Source organism: Lathamus discolor, chromosome 6, assembly GCF_037157495.1.
Source record: "Lathamus discolor isolate bLatDis1 chromosome 6, bLatDis1.hap1, whole genome shotgun sequence".
NCBI lineage: Eukaryota > Metazoa > Chordata > Aves > Psittaciformes > Psittacidae > Lathamus > Lathamus discolor.
The window spans coordinates 42,617,418-42,632,169 of NC_088889.1; the positions used below are offsets into that span (position 1 = coordinate 42,617,418).

The 14,752-nt window shown below is 39.9% G+C and overlaps 1 protein-coding gene across 1 annotated transcript in view; it reads right to left on the reverse strand.

Annotated features, from left to right (window-relative positions):
- Positions 1–14,032, reverse strand: part of SCFD1 (sec1 family domain containing 1) — a 49,498-nt gene extending 35,466 nt beyond the window's left edge. Inside the window, exons 1-8 of the mRNA XM_065686467.1 lie at positions 13,934–14,032; positions 11,704–11,774; positions 10,793–10,881; positions 9,806–9,896; positions 8,898–9,020; positions 7,636–7,723; positions 1,842–1,931; positions 586–641 (exon numbers count right to left, since the gene is read on the reverse strand). Of these exons, the coding sequence (XP_065542539.1) occupies positions 586–641; positions 1,842–1,931; positions 7,636–7,723; positions 8,898–9,020; positions 9,806–9,896; positions 10,793–10,881; positions 11,704–11,774; positions 13,934–13,964 (639 nt within the window). The 5' untranslated portion in view covers positions 13,965–14,032. The remainder of the gene's footprint in view (positions 1–585; positions 642–1,841; positions 1,932–7,635; positions 7,724–8,897; positions 9,021–9,805; positions 9,897–10,792; positions 10,882–11,703; positions 11,775–13,933) is intronic.
- Between the last annotated feature and the right edge of the window lie 720 nt (positions 14,033–14,752).

Below are 14,752 nucleotides of genomic sequence, written 5' to 3' on the forward strand. Positions count from 1 at the left end.
TTCAGTATGAATGCATGCATAGCGAGTGCTTAGGTTTAATCAGTATTAAGGCTTCACAGACAAAGAAAGATGTGAGGAAGACAATAAAAATGAAGAACAGTGACCCCTAATGAAGATAGTGCTGCAGAGACTTTTAATTGTGATTTAGTTTGGTAATTTCATCCCTAATTGCTGATCAAGTTCAGTCAGTTTAGTTTGACATAGTAAAAATGTCTTGTACTTTCAGGGTTTCGCAGTAAGATAGACTAAAAATTTCTAAGACACAGAAAAACCCAGGCCAGACAGCCATGTTCTAAGCTCTGTAGATATACCTTAATGGTTATAATTATAATGCCTGTCAGAAAATCTTTATAAACTCTAGATAAGGAATGTTTATTCACGTTTAATTTTCTCATCAGCTGATTCCATAATATTACAATTTCCACAAATGAATTCCATTGAACTAAAATCAGAAAGGAAAGCTGGCATACCTCCTTGACAGTTTTATTTCCTTCATAAGGAAAAGGATACAATGACACTAGATTTCTCAATACTTGGCAGACAAGTAAACAAGATGTTAGGAAAGTTTTAAAAACAGTTTCTTACCACTGCCACCATTTCAGCTGCAGTTCCTCTTGAGCATCTGATTATAGGAATAGCTCCTAATAAAAAATACATTGACTTCTACATGTATTATAATTTTCAGATTTTAAGTTAGTGTACCTTCACATTTTTTGTGACATTCTGAGATTAAATTTTTCAAGTGGATAATACAAACTTACACTAAATTTGTCTCTTGCAGTCTTTATGAAATAAAAAATACTGTATAGAAATATTAAATAAAGTTTTGCAAAAGTAAATAATACCTCATATAGGAATTTATGAGAGGTACAGTGTGCACTAGAAAGATAGCTAATATGCTGTAGAGGGGGCAAACTATTTCATATAGAAGCATTTAGTTTCAAAAGATTGAAAGTCCCATTAAAATTGTAATAAAAATTCTGATAACACATCACAATAGGTCAGTTATAACTCACTGCAGGGTGAGGTCATCTTCACAAGCATGTTCTTCATTGGCTTTCAGGTTTCAAAATTGTTAACTACCATTTCTCACACTCATATATAAATATGAAAATTCTAATACCATAGAGTTTAAGTGACTGAGTAAAAGAGACTTAATCTGTATCATGCTAACACTTAAAAGAACTCAATAGGTCCAAGGGAATCTCCCTTGAACAGACTGCCCTACAGTGATCCTCAGCTCCCCTTGTAGGAATGCTGTCTCAGACTGACTGATTTCAGTGAGAACTTGTATTAAATGTCATCACTGTGAAAAATGTATGAGCTAAGTATCAAGAAAACTCCCAATAAAAATAAGTAATTTTTTTAAAAATAAGCAAATTTAACGTATCTTCCTATTCCTCCAGTTATTTCACTTAGATCTTTGCAGGGTTTATTTATGTAAGCCTTTTTTTTTTTTTTGTTATTTGTTGTTTGGGTTTTTGGGATTTTTTTTTGAGAGCTACAAATCCAGAATTCAAATTTAAAGCACTATTAATCTTTACTGCAAACTAAGATTTTGTTAGAACAGTGAGTCCAAACCTTTGCATTTCAGTATTCTTTTCCTATTGATACTGAAGACTAAGACTCGACTCCCATGTAGGACAGACTTTACTGTCTCTTGCAGTGATGTATAGTAAGGTCATTAACCCACCCCATGAACTATTGAGAATTCTGTCACAGATCTAATTCTGCTTTTCATTTGCTACAAGAAATCACTAAACTTCCAAGGTATCTCATTGAATATGGATGTTTTCTAAAAGGAAAGCATATAGAAAACATGCTAAAATTTGAAAACTTACCAAGTGTAACAAAAAAGCAGAAGAGACTATCAACAATAGTGTCCATTATAGTTTCCATTTCTGTGTCTGTTATATCTGGTCGGTTAATGGCTAAAACAGTGTGGAAGAATTAAGAATAGGGTTAAAGAAGTTTATGCCACTTTAATATGAGAAAACAATCCTCTTCTTACATAATGGCTGTTAATAGCCAACAGCTTTTATTGCAGAGATCAAATCATGAAATGCCCCTCTTAGCACATCCATTTAAGAAAAAAAATTGGGAGAACTTAATTGCTGCTCACTGTATAAGGTCAAACACTACACAATCTTTTCCAATTATCTCTGACAATGCATACTGTAACTTCTGGATTGCGTCAGTATCGCGCTATTGAAAACCTGGAAAACAACATTATGGAATAGAAATGGCCGTCTATTTGGAAACCAATCATCAGATGTAGCATCCTCAAGAATTACTTGTATAATTTAAAGAGAATTACAGTATGCAGTTATCTATATTTAAAGATTCTAAATGCCACCACTTGTGATGGAGATTCCTTTTACTTTTTTTCCTTTTTTTTTTTTTTAGTAGATTTACAGTCAGTCTCCAAGTTAGGGAGAACTTCCAACTTTTAAAACATTTCACACTACAAATGGAATGACTTCCCTCACACATGTAGGTCAGGAAAAGAAAACAGGTAGCAACATTTCTATAAAATAACTAACACTGACAGGAATATAACAGCCAACAGGAAACATCAAACCTAATCTTATCAGAGGTCTCAAGTGAAGCACTATTTCTGAAGTCATGCCATAAACCCCATCCTGGTTTGTTTTACTTTATCTTTAAAATTTGTTCATACAACTACCTGTCTTATACTCTTTCTTCAAAAATTAAATTCAAAGCTCTAAACATTAAGCCTTTTATCCCAAATTTATGCATGGCCAGCTACAATCATTCTCTAACTGTAAAGGTGCTTTTCCCACCCTGCTTTGTCCTCTTAAGAACTTTAGACAGATGAATTGTATTAGCAATTTCTATCAGCAGCTATTCTCAGGAAGTCAAACCTCTTATTATGCTGCTGGGATGCAGCAACAGACATGCCCCTGGTGGTGGCTTTTTTTTTTTTTTCCATTCTGAGTTCAAGTTTGTGAAATATCTGCACCCAGAAAGGCAGACTTTTCCCAGGATCCACATTTTCCTATAATTCCTAAAGCTCTGAAACAACTGGGCTATCATTCTGTAGTTATCTCCAACTAATGGTCTCCCAGTTTATAGGTCTCCCAAGTTTATATCTTGGTTTTAGTCCCTTTTCTTTCTCATTTTTAAAATTTAATTCTCTCATTATGCTTGATATACTCATTTATGATGTAGCAGTAATCTGCATACTGTTGGTGACTTCTAATTTTGTGCAACATGCACATTTTATGAGCACATTCCTGTTTTTTTTGTACCGCAGCAATCAACACAAATATTCAGTATTACTGCTGCATAGGTCAACCTTTGAGAAACTCCATTAATAACCCTCCAGTAAATTGTTCTGTTGTGTTTTCTATACATTCCTCTCTCTCCACTGTAAGAAGCTTATGGCGATGCATCTACTACGGGAAAGTAAGCTTAGATCTCCTACGTTTTCTTGTTGTTTTACAAAATCGATCCATATTTGGTAAAGAAGCATTCACAAACCATCAACCCAAAAACATAGACTTTATACCAATTCTATCTGTTTACTCTTTCTTCTACACAGTCCTAGAAAAACAGAACCAGACAAAGCCTGAGGGATTATCTAGTCAGTCCTCTTACCCAAAGATGAGTTAAACCCCTGTTATTTCTGTGTCTACACTAATTTCCAAAGCCTCCAAGTCATAAAAATGCCACAGCATTTATAGGTTTCTATTCTAGTATTTCACTATCTTTTGTTAGAAAGCTCTCTTAATATCTGACCAGAGACTTTCCTGTTGCAATTTAAGCTCCTCACTTCTTGTCCATTTCTACATGGACAGACAGAATGTGTTGCCTTCTTTTTGTCTGTGAAAGCCTTTTATGCAACTTAAGAATGTTATCATGCTTATTTGTCCTGACATTACCTCTCTGTAAATGCAGTCATACAGCCAGGAAATCAGGAAACTGAAAAGTAACCTTTTCCGTCATATTTGTTCTTAGTTCACCCATTCAGCTACATGCATGAACACACACGGCAGTACTGCTGCAAAAACAGTAGCTGTCTTTCCTCACCATCAGATTTACACTGACTTATGCAGATTATGAAACTATATACAGACTGGCAGTTTCCTGCTAGGGTTACTCTCCAAAGGCAAAAGAAGACCATTTCTTTGCCCCTGCACTCCTACTGCCTCACACAGTGAGATGCATCAGATCAGTGCTCTTATGGAAAACTGATCATTCTGTATGGGAGATTAGATTTCTGTTTGATCAGCTTTTGGAAACAGCCCACTTCTAGATGGGTTTAAATATAGTGTGAAACCATCTGGTGTGTGGCAAATTTCAGTGGCCCAAGAGTGGAAAACAAACTGCGCAGAAACACACAAAACATTTTCAGTCATTTAAATTCAAATTCCTTGCAGCTAGCAGGTATCTTATGAGAGCTGCTCAAATATCTTTACATCCACACAAACACAATACAAAACAGTTATTACTAAAACTCTTTAACAGCAGGTTTTAGTGAAAAAAAGTCTGATTTTCAAACAAAAATGCCCTTCAGAAGAGGCTTTTTTCCTCTTCTGTGAGACAGAACTCAGTATTACAGAATTCAGTATTACAGATCCAGTTTTAAAGGAAGGTACCAACTCTGGGAATCTGGAAAGAAAGGAGAAAGATCTCACCACTAAATGTTAGGCATATGGAGAATTCTCATCTCTACCTGGTCACTAGTATTCTGTGCATCTAAATAAATCAGGAATTAACTGTAACACTGTGTGTAGACACTAACTACACTAAAGTAATGAGGAGCTGCTGCTAAAAAAGGGCTGACTTGCCTCTGTCTAACACACTTCTGCTTCTTCCCTTGCACTGGATTTGCAGATCACACAAATGAGCTGTTATTTTCTAAGAAACGAGTCAACTGAACAAACACTATGCAGCTCCAACACTACTAGTTCCGATGTAAGTAGGAGAAGATGAGGGAAACTACACCAGGGGCAGCTAGCCTGTAATAGCTAGCCATTTGAATTAGAGGGGAAGGAGAGGTAGTGTGGTAGTTCTCTGTTGATTTAGCATATTGAATGGGTCAGAGAAACACAAAAATCAGATCAAAGGGAGGAAAACCATGTGGACAGTTATGCCAACTAGTATATATGTTGACTTGAGCTGCCATAGCACCATAGATGTAGAGGTAACTGACCAAAGGCAGCCAGCTTGGTTTCTCTGCTAGGTTCCAAAAGAGGTCCAACAGAAGTCCCAGGAAGAGAAAAAAAAAAGCTTCCATGCGGCTGACTTCACTTACAACTCAGAGACTTTGAAAAAGCTGACATCTGGCTCACACACATGCAGAAGCAATCAGTGTCTCTTATTTTCTAGGAAGTCCTTTCCCAGATTCTTTCCTGCGCTACTCTGGCCCTTGATCCTAACCATCTCCCCTTGCACACCACCACGTTTTCATGTCTCAAGAAAAGGAGACACTGACTGGTCGCTGTCTAAAAGATACAAGAAATTCTGTCAGTTAAAGTCATCTTTCTTGCTTTGTATTTCTTACAGTAACTTTCCAACTGACCATTCACACAGAAACAAAACACTAATTCCTTAAGAACTGCAGAAGGGATCATGACTACATAGTAGTGCCTAAACACAGCAGGCACCTGCAGTGCCTATCTACATCTGTAAACAATACAAAATTTTTCCTATATTACTTCATGTATGTCCTGGGTTCAGCAGTAGCAGTAATTTTTCTCCTTCTCAGCAGCAGATGCAGTGCTGTGTTTTCAACTTTTGGCCTGGGAACAGCATTGAAAACACCAACGTTTTTAGTTGCTGCTCAGTAATGTTTAGTCTGACCAAGGACTTTCTGAGTCTCATGCTCTGCCAGGGAGGAGGGGAAGCTGGGAGGAAGGAGAGACAGGACACCTGACCCAAACTAGCCAAAGAGGTATTCCATACCACAGCATGTCATGCCCAGTATACAAACTGAGGGCAGTTACCCGGAAGGGTGAGATCACTGCTCGGTCAGGCTGGGTATCAGTCAGCAGGTGGTGAACAGTTGTATTCTCTTCCCTTGTTATTTCCCTTATCATTTTTGTCTCTAAACTGGAGAGATAGCAATTTGATAGGTGGACCAGTCGGTGGATAAAGAACTGGCTGGATGGCCACATGCAAAGAGTTGTGGTCAATGGCTTTCAGCTGGAGACCAGTAACGAGTGGTGTCCCTCAGGGATTGGTGTTGGGATCGTTATATATTTGTCGCTGACATGGACAGTGGGATTGAGTGTGCCCTCAGCAAGTCTGCCGATGACACTAAGCTGTGTGGTTCAGTTGATATGCTGGAAGGAAGGAATGCCATCCAGAGGGACCTTGACACTCTTGTGAGGTGGGCTGATGCCAACCTCATGAAGTTTAACCACGACAAGTGCAAGGTCCTACACCTGGGTCGGAGCAATCCCAGGCACAGCCAGAGACTGGGCATACAAGAGATTCAGAGTAGCCCTGTGGAGAAGGACTTGGGGGTGTTGGTTGATGAGAAAATAAACATGAGCTGGCTTAAGTGTGCAGTTGCAGCCCAGAAAGTCAACTGTATCCTGGGCTGCATCAAAAGGAACGTGACCAGCAGGTTGAAGGAGGTGATCCTGCCCCTCTACTCTGCTCTTGTGAGATCTCACCTGGAGTATTGTGTGCAGTTCAGGTGTCCTCGACATAAAAAGGACATGGAACTGTTGAACAAGCCCAGAGGATGATCAGGGGACTGGAGCACCTCCTGTATAAAGACAGGCTGAGAAAGTTGGGGCTGTTCAGCCTGGAGAAGAGAAGGCTGCATGGAGACCTCATAGCAGCCTTCCAGTGTCTGAAGAGGGGCTATAGGGATGCTGGGGATGGACTATTCATTAGGGACTGTAGTGACAGGACAAGGGGTAATGGGTTAAAACTTAAACAGGGGAAGTTTAGATTGGATATAAGGAGGAAATTCTTTCCTGTAAGGGTGGTGAGGCACTGGAATGGGTTGCCCAGGGCGGTTGTGAATGCTCCATCCCTGGCAGTGTTCAAGGCCAGGTTGGATGAAGCCTTGGGTGGGATGGTTTAGTGTGAGGTGTCCCTGTCTATGGCAGGGGGGTTCAAACTAGATGATCTTAAGGTCCTTTCCAACCCTAACTATTTTATGATTCTATGATTACTACTGTTGGTGGAAGCAGTTGTGGGTTTGTGTTATACCTCAGTTACTGGACTGTTCTTATCTCAACCCGTGGGAGTAACATTCTTTCGATTCTCCTCCCCATCCCTCCAGGAGCCAGGGGGAAGAATCAGGGAAGTGAGCGAGTGGCTGCGTGGTTCTGAGTTACTGGCTGGGCTTAAACCACAACAATGTATAAAAAGGCCTGCTACTCGTTTTATACCTATACTGCAGTTTTGCTTGACTAAATTTGTTATTTAAAGATACATCAGTATTTTTCAGTATTACAATAGCTGTGTTGTAAAGATGCTGAAATTAGTATCCAAGAACTGCTTCCTTCATGACTTTAAACTACATCTAGCAGATAATCCTGAATTCTGAGCAGATCAAAATAAAATCATTGCTTAGAATTACCTATCACTTCAAGAGTAAATTTCAGTATGAGACATTCTGGTATAAATTTTTACACAAATTTTACTTACCACGATAGGAAACAAGTTCTTTGTTTTGGTTACACAATACAAACATGTCATCTTCTAAAGTAATAAAATTAAGATACTGATCAAACACCTAGAAATCAAGGAAAAATGGTCAGAACAGCACAGAGTGAAGCATTAAAAAATCTCTGTGGTTTATTGCTACTTCTTCTTGAACCTTTTACAGCATTACCCATTAAAATAAAGAAATTAAGATATCATGTATGATTTTAAAAGCCCATGCAAGGATGGAGTGATAACACAAAACACTAGAGCACTTGAAAAGTGCTAAAAGAAAACAGTACAAATATTTCTGCAGACAAATTTTTAGTAGCCAAGCATCACTGAAAAAAACACGTATTGAGGACATTATAAAACTACAGGTTTATTTTTTATTAATATGAAGGACTACAACATAAACAGGGCTGAGCTCCTAGGCAGGATCAAGGAAAGAGGGCAATATCTAAACAATGAGGGATTACAGTCCACGAATTCTAATTTTTCTGTAACATACCTGTCCATTCAGGAAAAAAATTAAACCTCTCTATAACATGGGACATCAGAACCATAAAAACATTTAAGAGGGTTAGTGCTACACCAATTCACTCCTACTGGAGATCTCAAGTTTAAATAAGACTAGTAGTTTTCATTTCATTTCACTTCACAAGAGTTTCCTTTTCTCATGCCAGTAGTACTTCCTAACAGGATTGAGAACAGGTGAATGTATTTAAGTATATATGAAAGCAATCAGTTAATAATTTACAGGTTTTGGTACAGCTATTGAACAAAAATAAGAGGGTAAATACCTGATACCTGCCTTTAAATCATAAAGGTGCAGGAGTGTACTGAGTAACAGTGTGTATGCATGAAACATCCACCTCTACAGTACACTGCCTATTAAAAATGACAACTGCATTAATACTGCACTTCTAGTGTATTTAGGAGCTAAAAACTCCACCCTATGATATATGCACTAGATGCACTCATTGAGCTGATGAGATTGGGAATACTCTGAAACCACTCTATTTCCCCTCATCATTTAGCATAAAGGTCTTGCAGCACTTGAACTTTTGACTAAGCTGAAGCATGGTACCAAGCTGCATTATACTGAGATGACTGTAGATTCCCTTTTTAACCAAGCAAACATATGCCTAACACTGAATCTAGCCAAACATTTATTTTGTTCATGATTCAGTCAGAAAAGCTGTGTATGGCACTGAAGTGGTCATGTAAGAATGCAAAACCACCAGACTGGGGGATTTTCTTACCTTAGCCACTTGAGTTACTGCATTAGCACCTATGGCAGCATTTGCAATATCTTCCAGTTTACTTCTTGAAATGGCAGAAATAAAGTTTAAATAATAAGATTCATAGAGCTGGTTTCGAAGATCCTAAAAGGACAGAAAGCCACAAGCTTTTTCCTGAATAAATACTAATTTATGCCTGACTAATTAAAAAACATTCATACTTTTACTATGTGATGTTCCAATTAACCACAGTTCAATAAATTTTGGGACGTGTTTATCTTTCTGTTCATACAGCCCTGTACATCATGTTTTCACTACATAACTAAACATAACCAACCTAACACAGAACTGCAAAAAAACAGGAAATGAAATTTAAGCTGCCAGGCAGCAACTACTATTCCATAACTTACCACTGACCAAAAATCTCATTCCCAGAGAACGTGAAAAACTGAGGTTTAGCCTTGTCCAAGCCTCCCGCTCAAAGCAGAGTCAAATAAAGCAGGTGGCTCAGGACTGTGTTAAGTTTTGAACATCTCCATAGATGCAGACTCCACAAACTTTAAGACAAACAAATTAGACAATTTGTTCCAGCATTTGCCACCCTCATTAAAATAGCTTTTTCTTATGTTTAAATGGAATTGCCTGTATTTCAGTTTGTGCCCACTTCGTCCTGTCTTTTCATCTGCAGAATACTCTCTCTGAAACAGAAGACATACTTACTTTCCTACTTTCTGGGAAGCTGAAGTTTTGTGTGTAAAAATTATAGGTAATATTATTTGACAAATACGTGCTAATATATAAAAAAATGCAAGAAAAGCTGTTCAGGTATGCATAAGGAGCAGATACAGAACAGTCACACTCCAGTGAGTACAGGAGTATGCCACACGCTGTTGTGCCCACTCATTTGAAACATTAAGAATGCAAGTTACCTGGCACATTCTGTCAATATTTTCTTCTGTTGGCATCACAAAATAAACAGCTGGAACATCTGGAATAGCATCCCGATCTGAATGCAAAAGCCTGAAAGTGAGAAGTACATCTTTAATGTGTTCTTCCTCTGATTTGTGTAAAATTATAAAAGTTAAAGAAATTATTTGCACAGACACATTTAATTTCCTACAATTTCTCCCTACATTTAGCTAGATTTTTTGTAAGAGTAACACATGAAAAAAACTGTAAAAATCATACTTGTATTTTCTTTGGCTCAACAGATGTCGCCAAAGTTTATTCAAAGCTTGAGGAAAGGCTTCATAAATCTTCAAATATAGATTAATCCATTCAGAGGAAGGTAAAATACCGCATCCACCAAGTTCGTATACCAATTATAGACTGTTGACATAACAACAAAACCCCTGCATATCACATAGTATTAAACCTGCCTTTCCTGCTTCTCACATTTCTGCTGCTATGTCAACATGTTAAACTGTGTTTCCATTTCTAGCCTTCACTTAGGAAGGACAATGAACTAAATAAATGTAATCTGGAGAAAATTAAATGGGAAATCTCTTAAAATAATACTTAAAGATTCCACCTGCTTGACAAGAGACAAACCCTGTGTAAAAAGAGAAGCAGAGAACATGCACAGTCTCATGAAACAGTTTGTGCCAAAATGATTGTTACAGATTTGTAACAAACAGGAATTTGTATAGATTAAAAAAAATACCTATTGGATAATTTTTATTTTTGAAGAGGGGCTTCCTGTACTTAGTAAGAAATCCCATTGACCAATTCATGGAATCTTCTCTCCATTCCCTGATTCTGAATAATACCATCAGATTTTAGAAATAAGTCAGGGTATAATCTTTATTTCAGTAGGTACTCATTGAATGATTTTCAGTGTTCATGATTCTGGGGAATATTAAATCAAGTTCTTTCTAGGAATAGAAAAAAAATCTCAAATTTTTAAAAGTACTTACAGATGCAAAGTGATCCCCATATCCCTCAGCTCTTTCACTGACAGCAAAGGTGAGATTATATCTTGGCCAAATCTGTCATAAATGAGAACCTGAAAAAGATATGCATCTTCTTACAAAATGCTGTGAAAAGTGGATACTGCAGAATACAGGATTCAGTGGATACATGAATTCCAGTTTAAGAAACTACTACTCTAACCTGAGAAGTGCTAAACATTTACCAATTTATAATTAATCATTAATTTGTCATGGACTTACATGTATGCTTATTAATAAATTAAAAAAAAAAAAAGAAAAACCCTGATAAAGGGGAAAAAATAATCATTTCCATCTCCTGAAAAGTGTCAGTCAAACAGGAATTTGTTGTCAGAAATTTATTATTGCAAATGCAGAACTTCTCTGAATTTGGAAGAAACAAAGGAAGAAACAGAGAGGGAAAAAAGGAACTAGTGATAAAAGGCAACAGAACAGATGAAGAGACAGAATATATACTTTGTAGTAGCAAAAAACTCACACATTACATATTAGCTACTTTTTTAAAACTAACAAACATAGCTTGAGCTGAGCTTGTTCTAAATTTAAGGAACTAAGCTTATTTCCAACTCGATGAGTTCACCTGTAAGGTATTGTGCAATGAGAAACACACCTAAGTATATTTCAAAAATATCTTCCTCAGTTACTCATTATAATCTTGCCTACATAGTCAGACACTGTGTCTTCAAGCAGCCAGTATCTCAAATAAGTATTTTTCTAAGCAATTCTGATACCGAATTCTGTATGTTCATACCACATGAAAAATTATTTCGTAAAAGTTCATAACATAAAGAAGATGCTTGAGTTAGGTAAAATTTGAAAAACTGAACTTTTTTTGGAACAGTCTAAAATTCTCCTATTCCTATTCAAATAGTTCTTACCTTCCATACTGGTTCTCCTGTGCTGTTTTTAACAGGAGGAACATTGAAATTCAGCATACGTTTCAAAGCCACTGGAAAACAAAGCAGAATAATGCTTTATTATCCTTTCACTTCAACAATAAAGATTAAACACATTATTAGGTTTTATTAGATTATTATGTTATTAATTGTATTATCATTTGAGAGGAAAACCACCATAAAATATAAATGCAAAAGTCACATATTGTTATTTTTCTCTTTCATGTGATTAGAAAATTTTCTAAGAGGACTCACTCCATGTTTGACTGCAAACTGGCAGAGAAGCCTCACAGAATTTGTTAGTGAAGACTGAAGCAAAGAAAGCATTGGGTACCTCAGCTTCATCTGCGTCCATCACCACTAAATGACCAGCTCCATTAAGCAATGATCCAACATTTTTCCTTATTCGTATTTTCACTACTAATGTCGCAACAGAAGCTCTTCTCATTGCTCTTGACATATGCTGCAGGTCTCAACCTCAGTTGAACTTTGTCTTTCCTACCACCATCCATCATAGAACAGGGTTGGAAAGGACCTTAAGATCATCAAGTTCCAGCCCCCCTGCCATGGGCAGGGACACTTCACACTAAACCATGTCACCTAAGGCTCTGTCCAGCCTGGCCTTGAACACCGCCAGGGATGGTGCATTCACAACTTCCCTGGACAACTCATTCCAGGGAAGTTGTGAATGCTCCATCCCTGGTGGTGTTCAAGGCCACTCATGCCCAGGCAACGTTTCTGAAGTCCTCCTTCACAGTCTGTCCCCGCTTCCTCCTCCGTCGCACTGCCTTTTCAAATCACATTACCAGCAGTGAAACTTTCTTTCACATTTAGGCTGAATGCTTTCTGGGGCAAGGATCAGTTTTTTACCATACTTGCACGATGATATGCTTTGACTAGTTACGAACCAGGGTAAAGGTCACAGCAAATAATGCACATATGTGGTAACACAAACACCAAATGATAATAAGTCCTTCAATTTTTCTGAGTATCTTTCAGTTGATCAATCTACCTCCTTGCAAACGACCTCCCCAATGGGAGAGACAACATGGTTCAGCAGTACAGTTTGACTGAAATAATCAAGTAACAAGGTGAAGAACAGAAAAGAATAAGCCTGTATGGAATAAGAGCTCAAAGACAGCAGGCTTTATCAGAAAAGCAGCAGAGTGAAGAAAAGAACTGTACCGGAACTTTAAAAAACGCTATAATAGTAAATGGCCACAGGAATGAGACTACAGAAAGCAGACTTCTGGTACAAAAAGAATACTACTAGTAAATATTTAAGGTCCACACAGAAATGAAGACTGAGATTGTCTGGCAAATGATTTTAGACATTTCATGTTAAATAAATGCACCCAGAACCCTCTGTACCACCAGAAAGGCACTGCAGTTGTCAAGGAGAAGGTGACAAGGTTTCAGCTCAAACTACTGACCAAAACCTTGGAGAGTAAGCGAAGTAGAGTCCTATGGAGTCGACAGGCTCTATGCTTCAGTAGGATGTTCAAATGGATAGCTTAAGACTCCATAAAGCAGCATCAAGACAGAGAAGCAAGAGTCAGTTTTGGACTCAAGAGCAGTATGTAAGGAGAGCCAGAACCCTTTAACCGCAGAACGCCTCCTGTGTAATTTCGCACTCTCAACTTCTTGGCCGTCACTGCACACTCACTCCGACAGCCCCATATAGCCTCAGGAGCATCGCAAGTGCAGCTTTGGTTTTGCACCACTAAGCCGTATTTCCCATTGATCCCCGCAACGGGCAGAAAGGCCGCCGAAACGAGGGAGCACGCAACCCGCTGCTTGCGGCCTCGGAAGGGCTCCGCACACGTCCCGGGCCCGCGGCAGCCCCTCCCCGGGAGATTTCCACACCGCGGCGGCACCGGCGGCCGCGGCCCTGAGCCCGCTCGGCGAGAGCTGCGCCCAGAGGCCCCCGGAGCCGCCGGCCGGCCGCTGGAGAGGCAGCTGAGCGGCACCCCAGCGGCTGCCGGAGGAGAAGAATCAGGAGGAGGAGGGAAAGCGCCGCCGTCCTGCTGCCGGGAAAGCCGAACCGGGCGCGAAACCTCCGACAGAGGAGAGGCGCGGCGGAGACACCCCCATCCCGCGCCGGGGCAGGCAGGTGGGAGCCCCAGCTGCAGTGCGGCCCCGGCCCTCAGCGCTCCCGCCCCGCCATAGGCGGCTGCCGCCGTCCCCGCCGCGCGGCGCGGCAGCCGCTCACCTGTCTGCTTCTCGCGGATGCCGGCCGCCATCTTCCTGCCCCGCCAGCCCGGCAGCGGCCCCGCGCCCCGCCCACCGCCGCGCACGCAGCCGCCGGACGACGTGGCGGCCCGTACGGCGACGAGGGGCGGGTCCCGGGCGACTCCTCAGCGCCGGGCGTGACGGTGCCGCTGGGTTCGGCGCTGCTGCCCGGAGCCGTGCAGCCCGCTCCGGTCGTGAGGGAGCTGCATCCTGTGGTTTAAATTGGGGCCTGTGCTTTGCCGCAGCTGAGAACATAAAAACAGGCTGAGGTCTTTCAGACTACGTGCTGGGGCTCTCTTTCACCTTTGTTTTCTCCTTCACCCCCCTTCCCCTCCACACGCCAAAGCAAAAAGTGGCATTAAGTTTTTGCTCTTCTGACTTAATTTCCAACAAACACTGATTTTCCAACAAAATTCCAATAAACGATCTTAAACGGATCGAGGGCAGCCCCGGGGCACTCAGATTAATTACAGGGAAAGTACTAATTTTTTTAATTCTTGCATGTTTTTGAAACGTGAAAGTTTTAGTGACTTAGGGAAACAGTTAAAGGTTACTTGCCTTTTCCTCAGGTAGCACGTATCAGCACACAGCTTTCCTTTGGCTGATCACATTTTTGCTCATCATTGTACCCTTACACGAGTCCTGCAGTGGAGAGTCTCTCCAAGCAGAGACTCACTCCAAGTCAGTTTTGGATACAAAGGTAATTCGGTAAACATGCTATGGATGTATATAAAGGTGTATGCAGGTCCCCAAATGAAACTACAGACAATAGCAATAACATTTCTTAAGTTAAAACTCA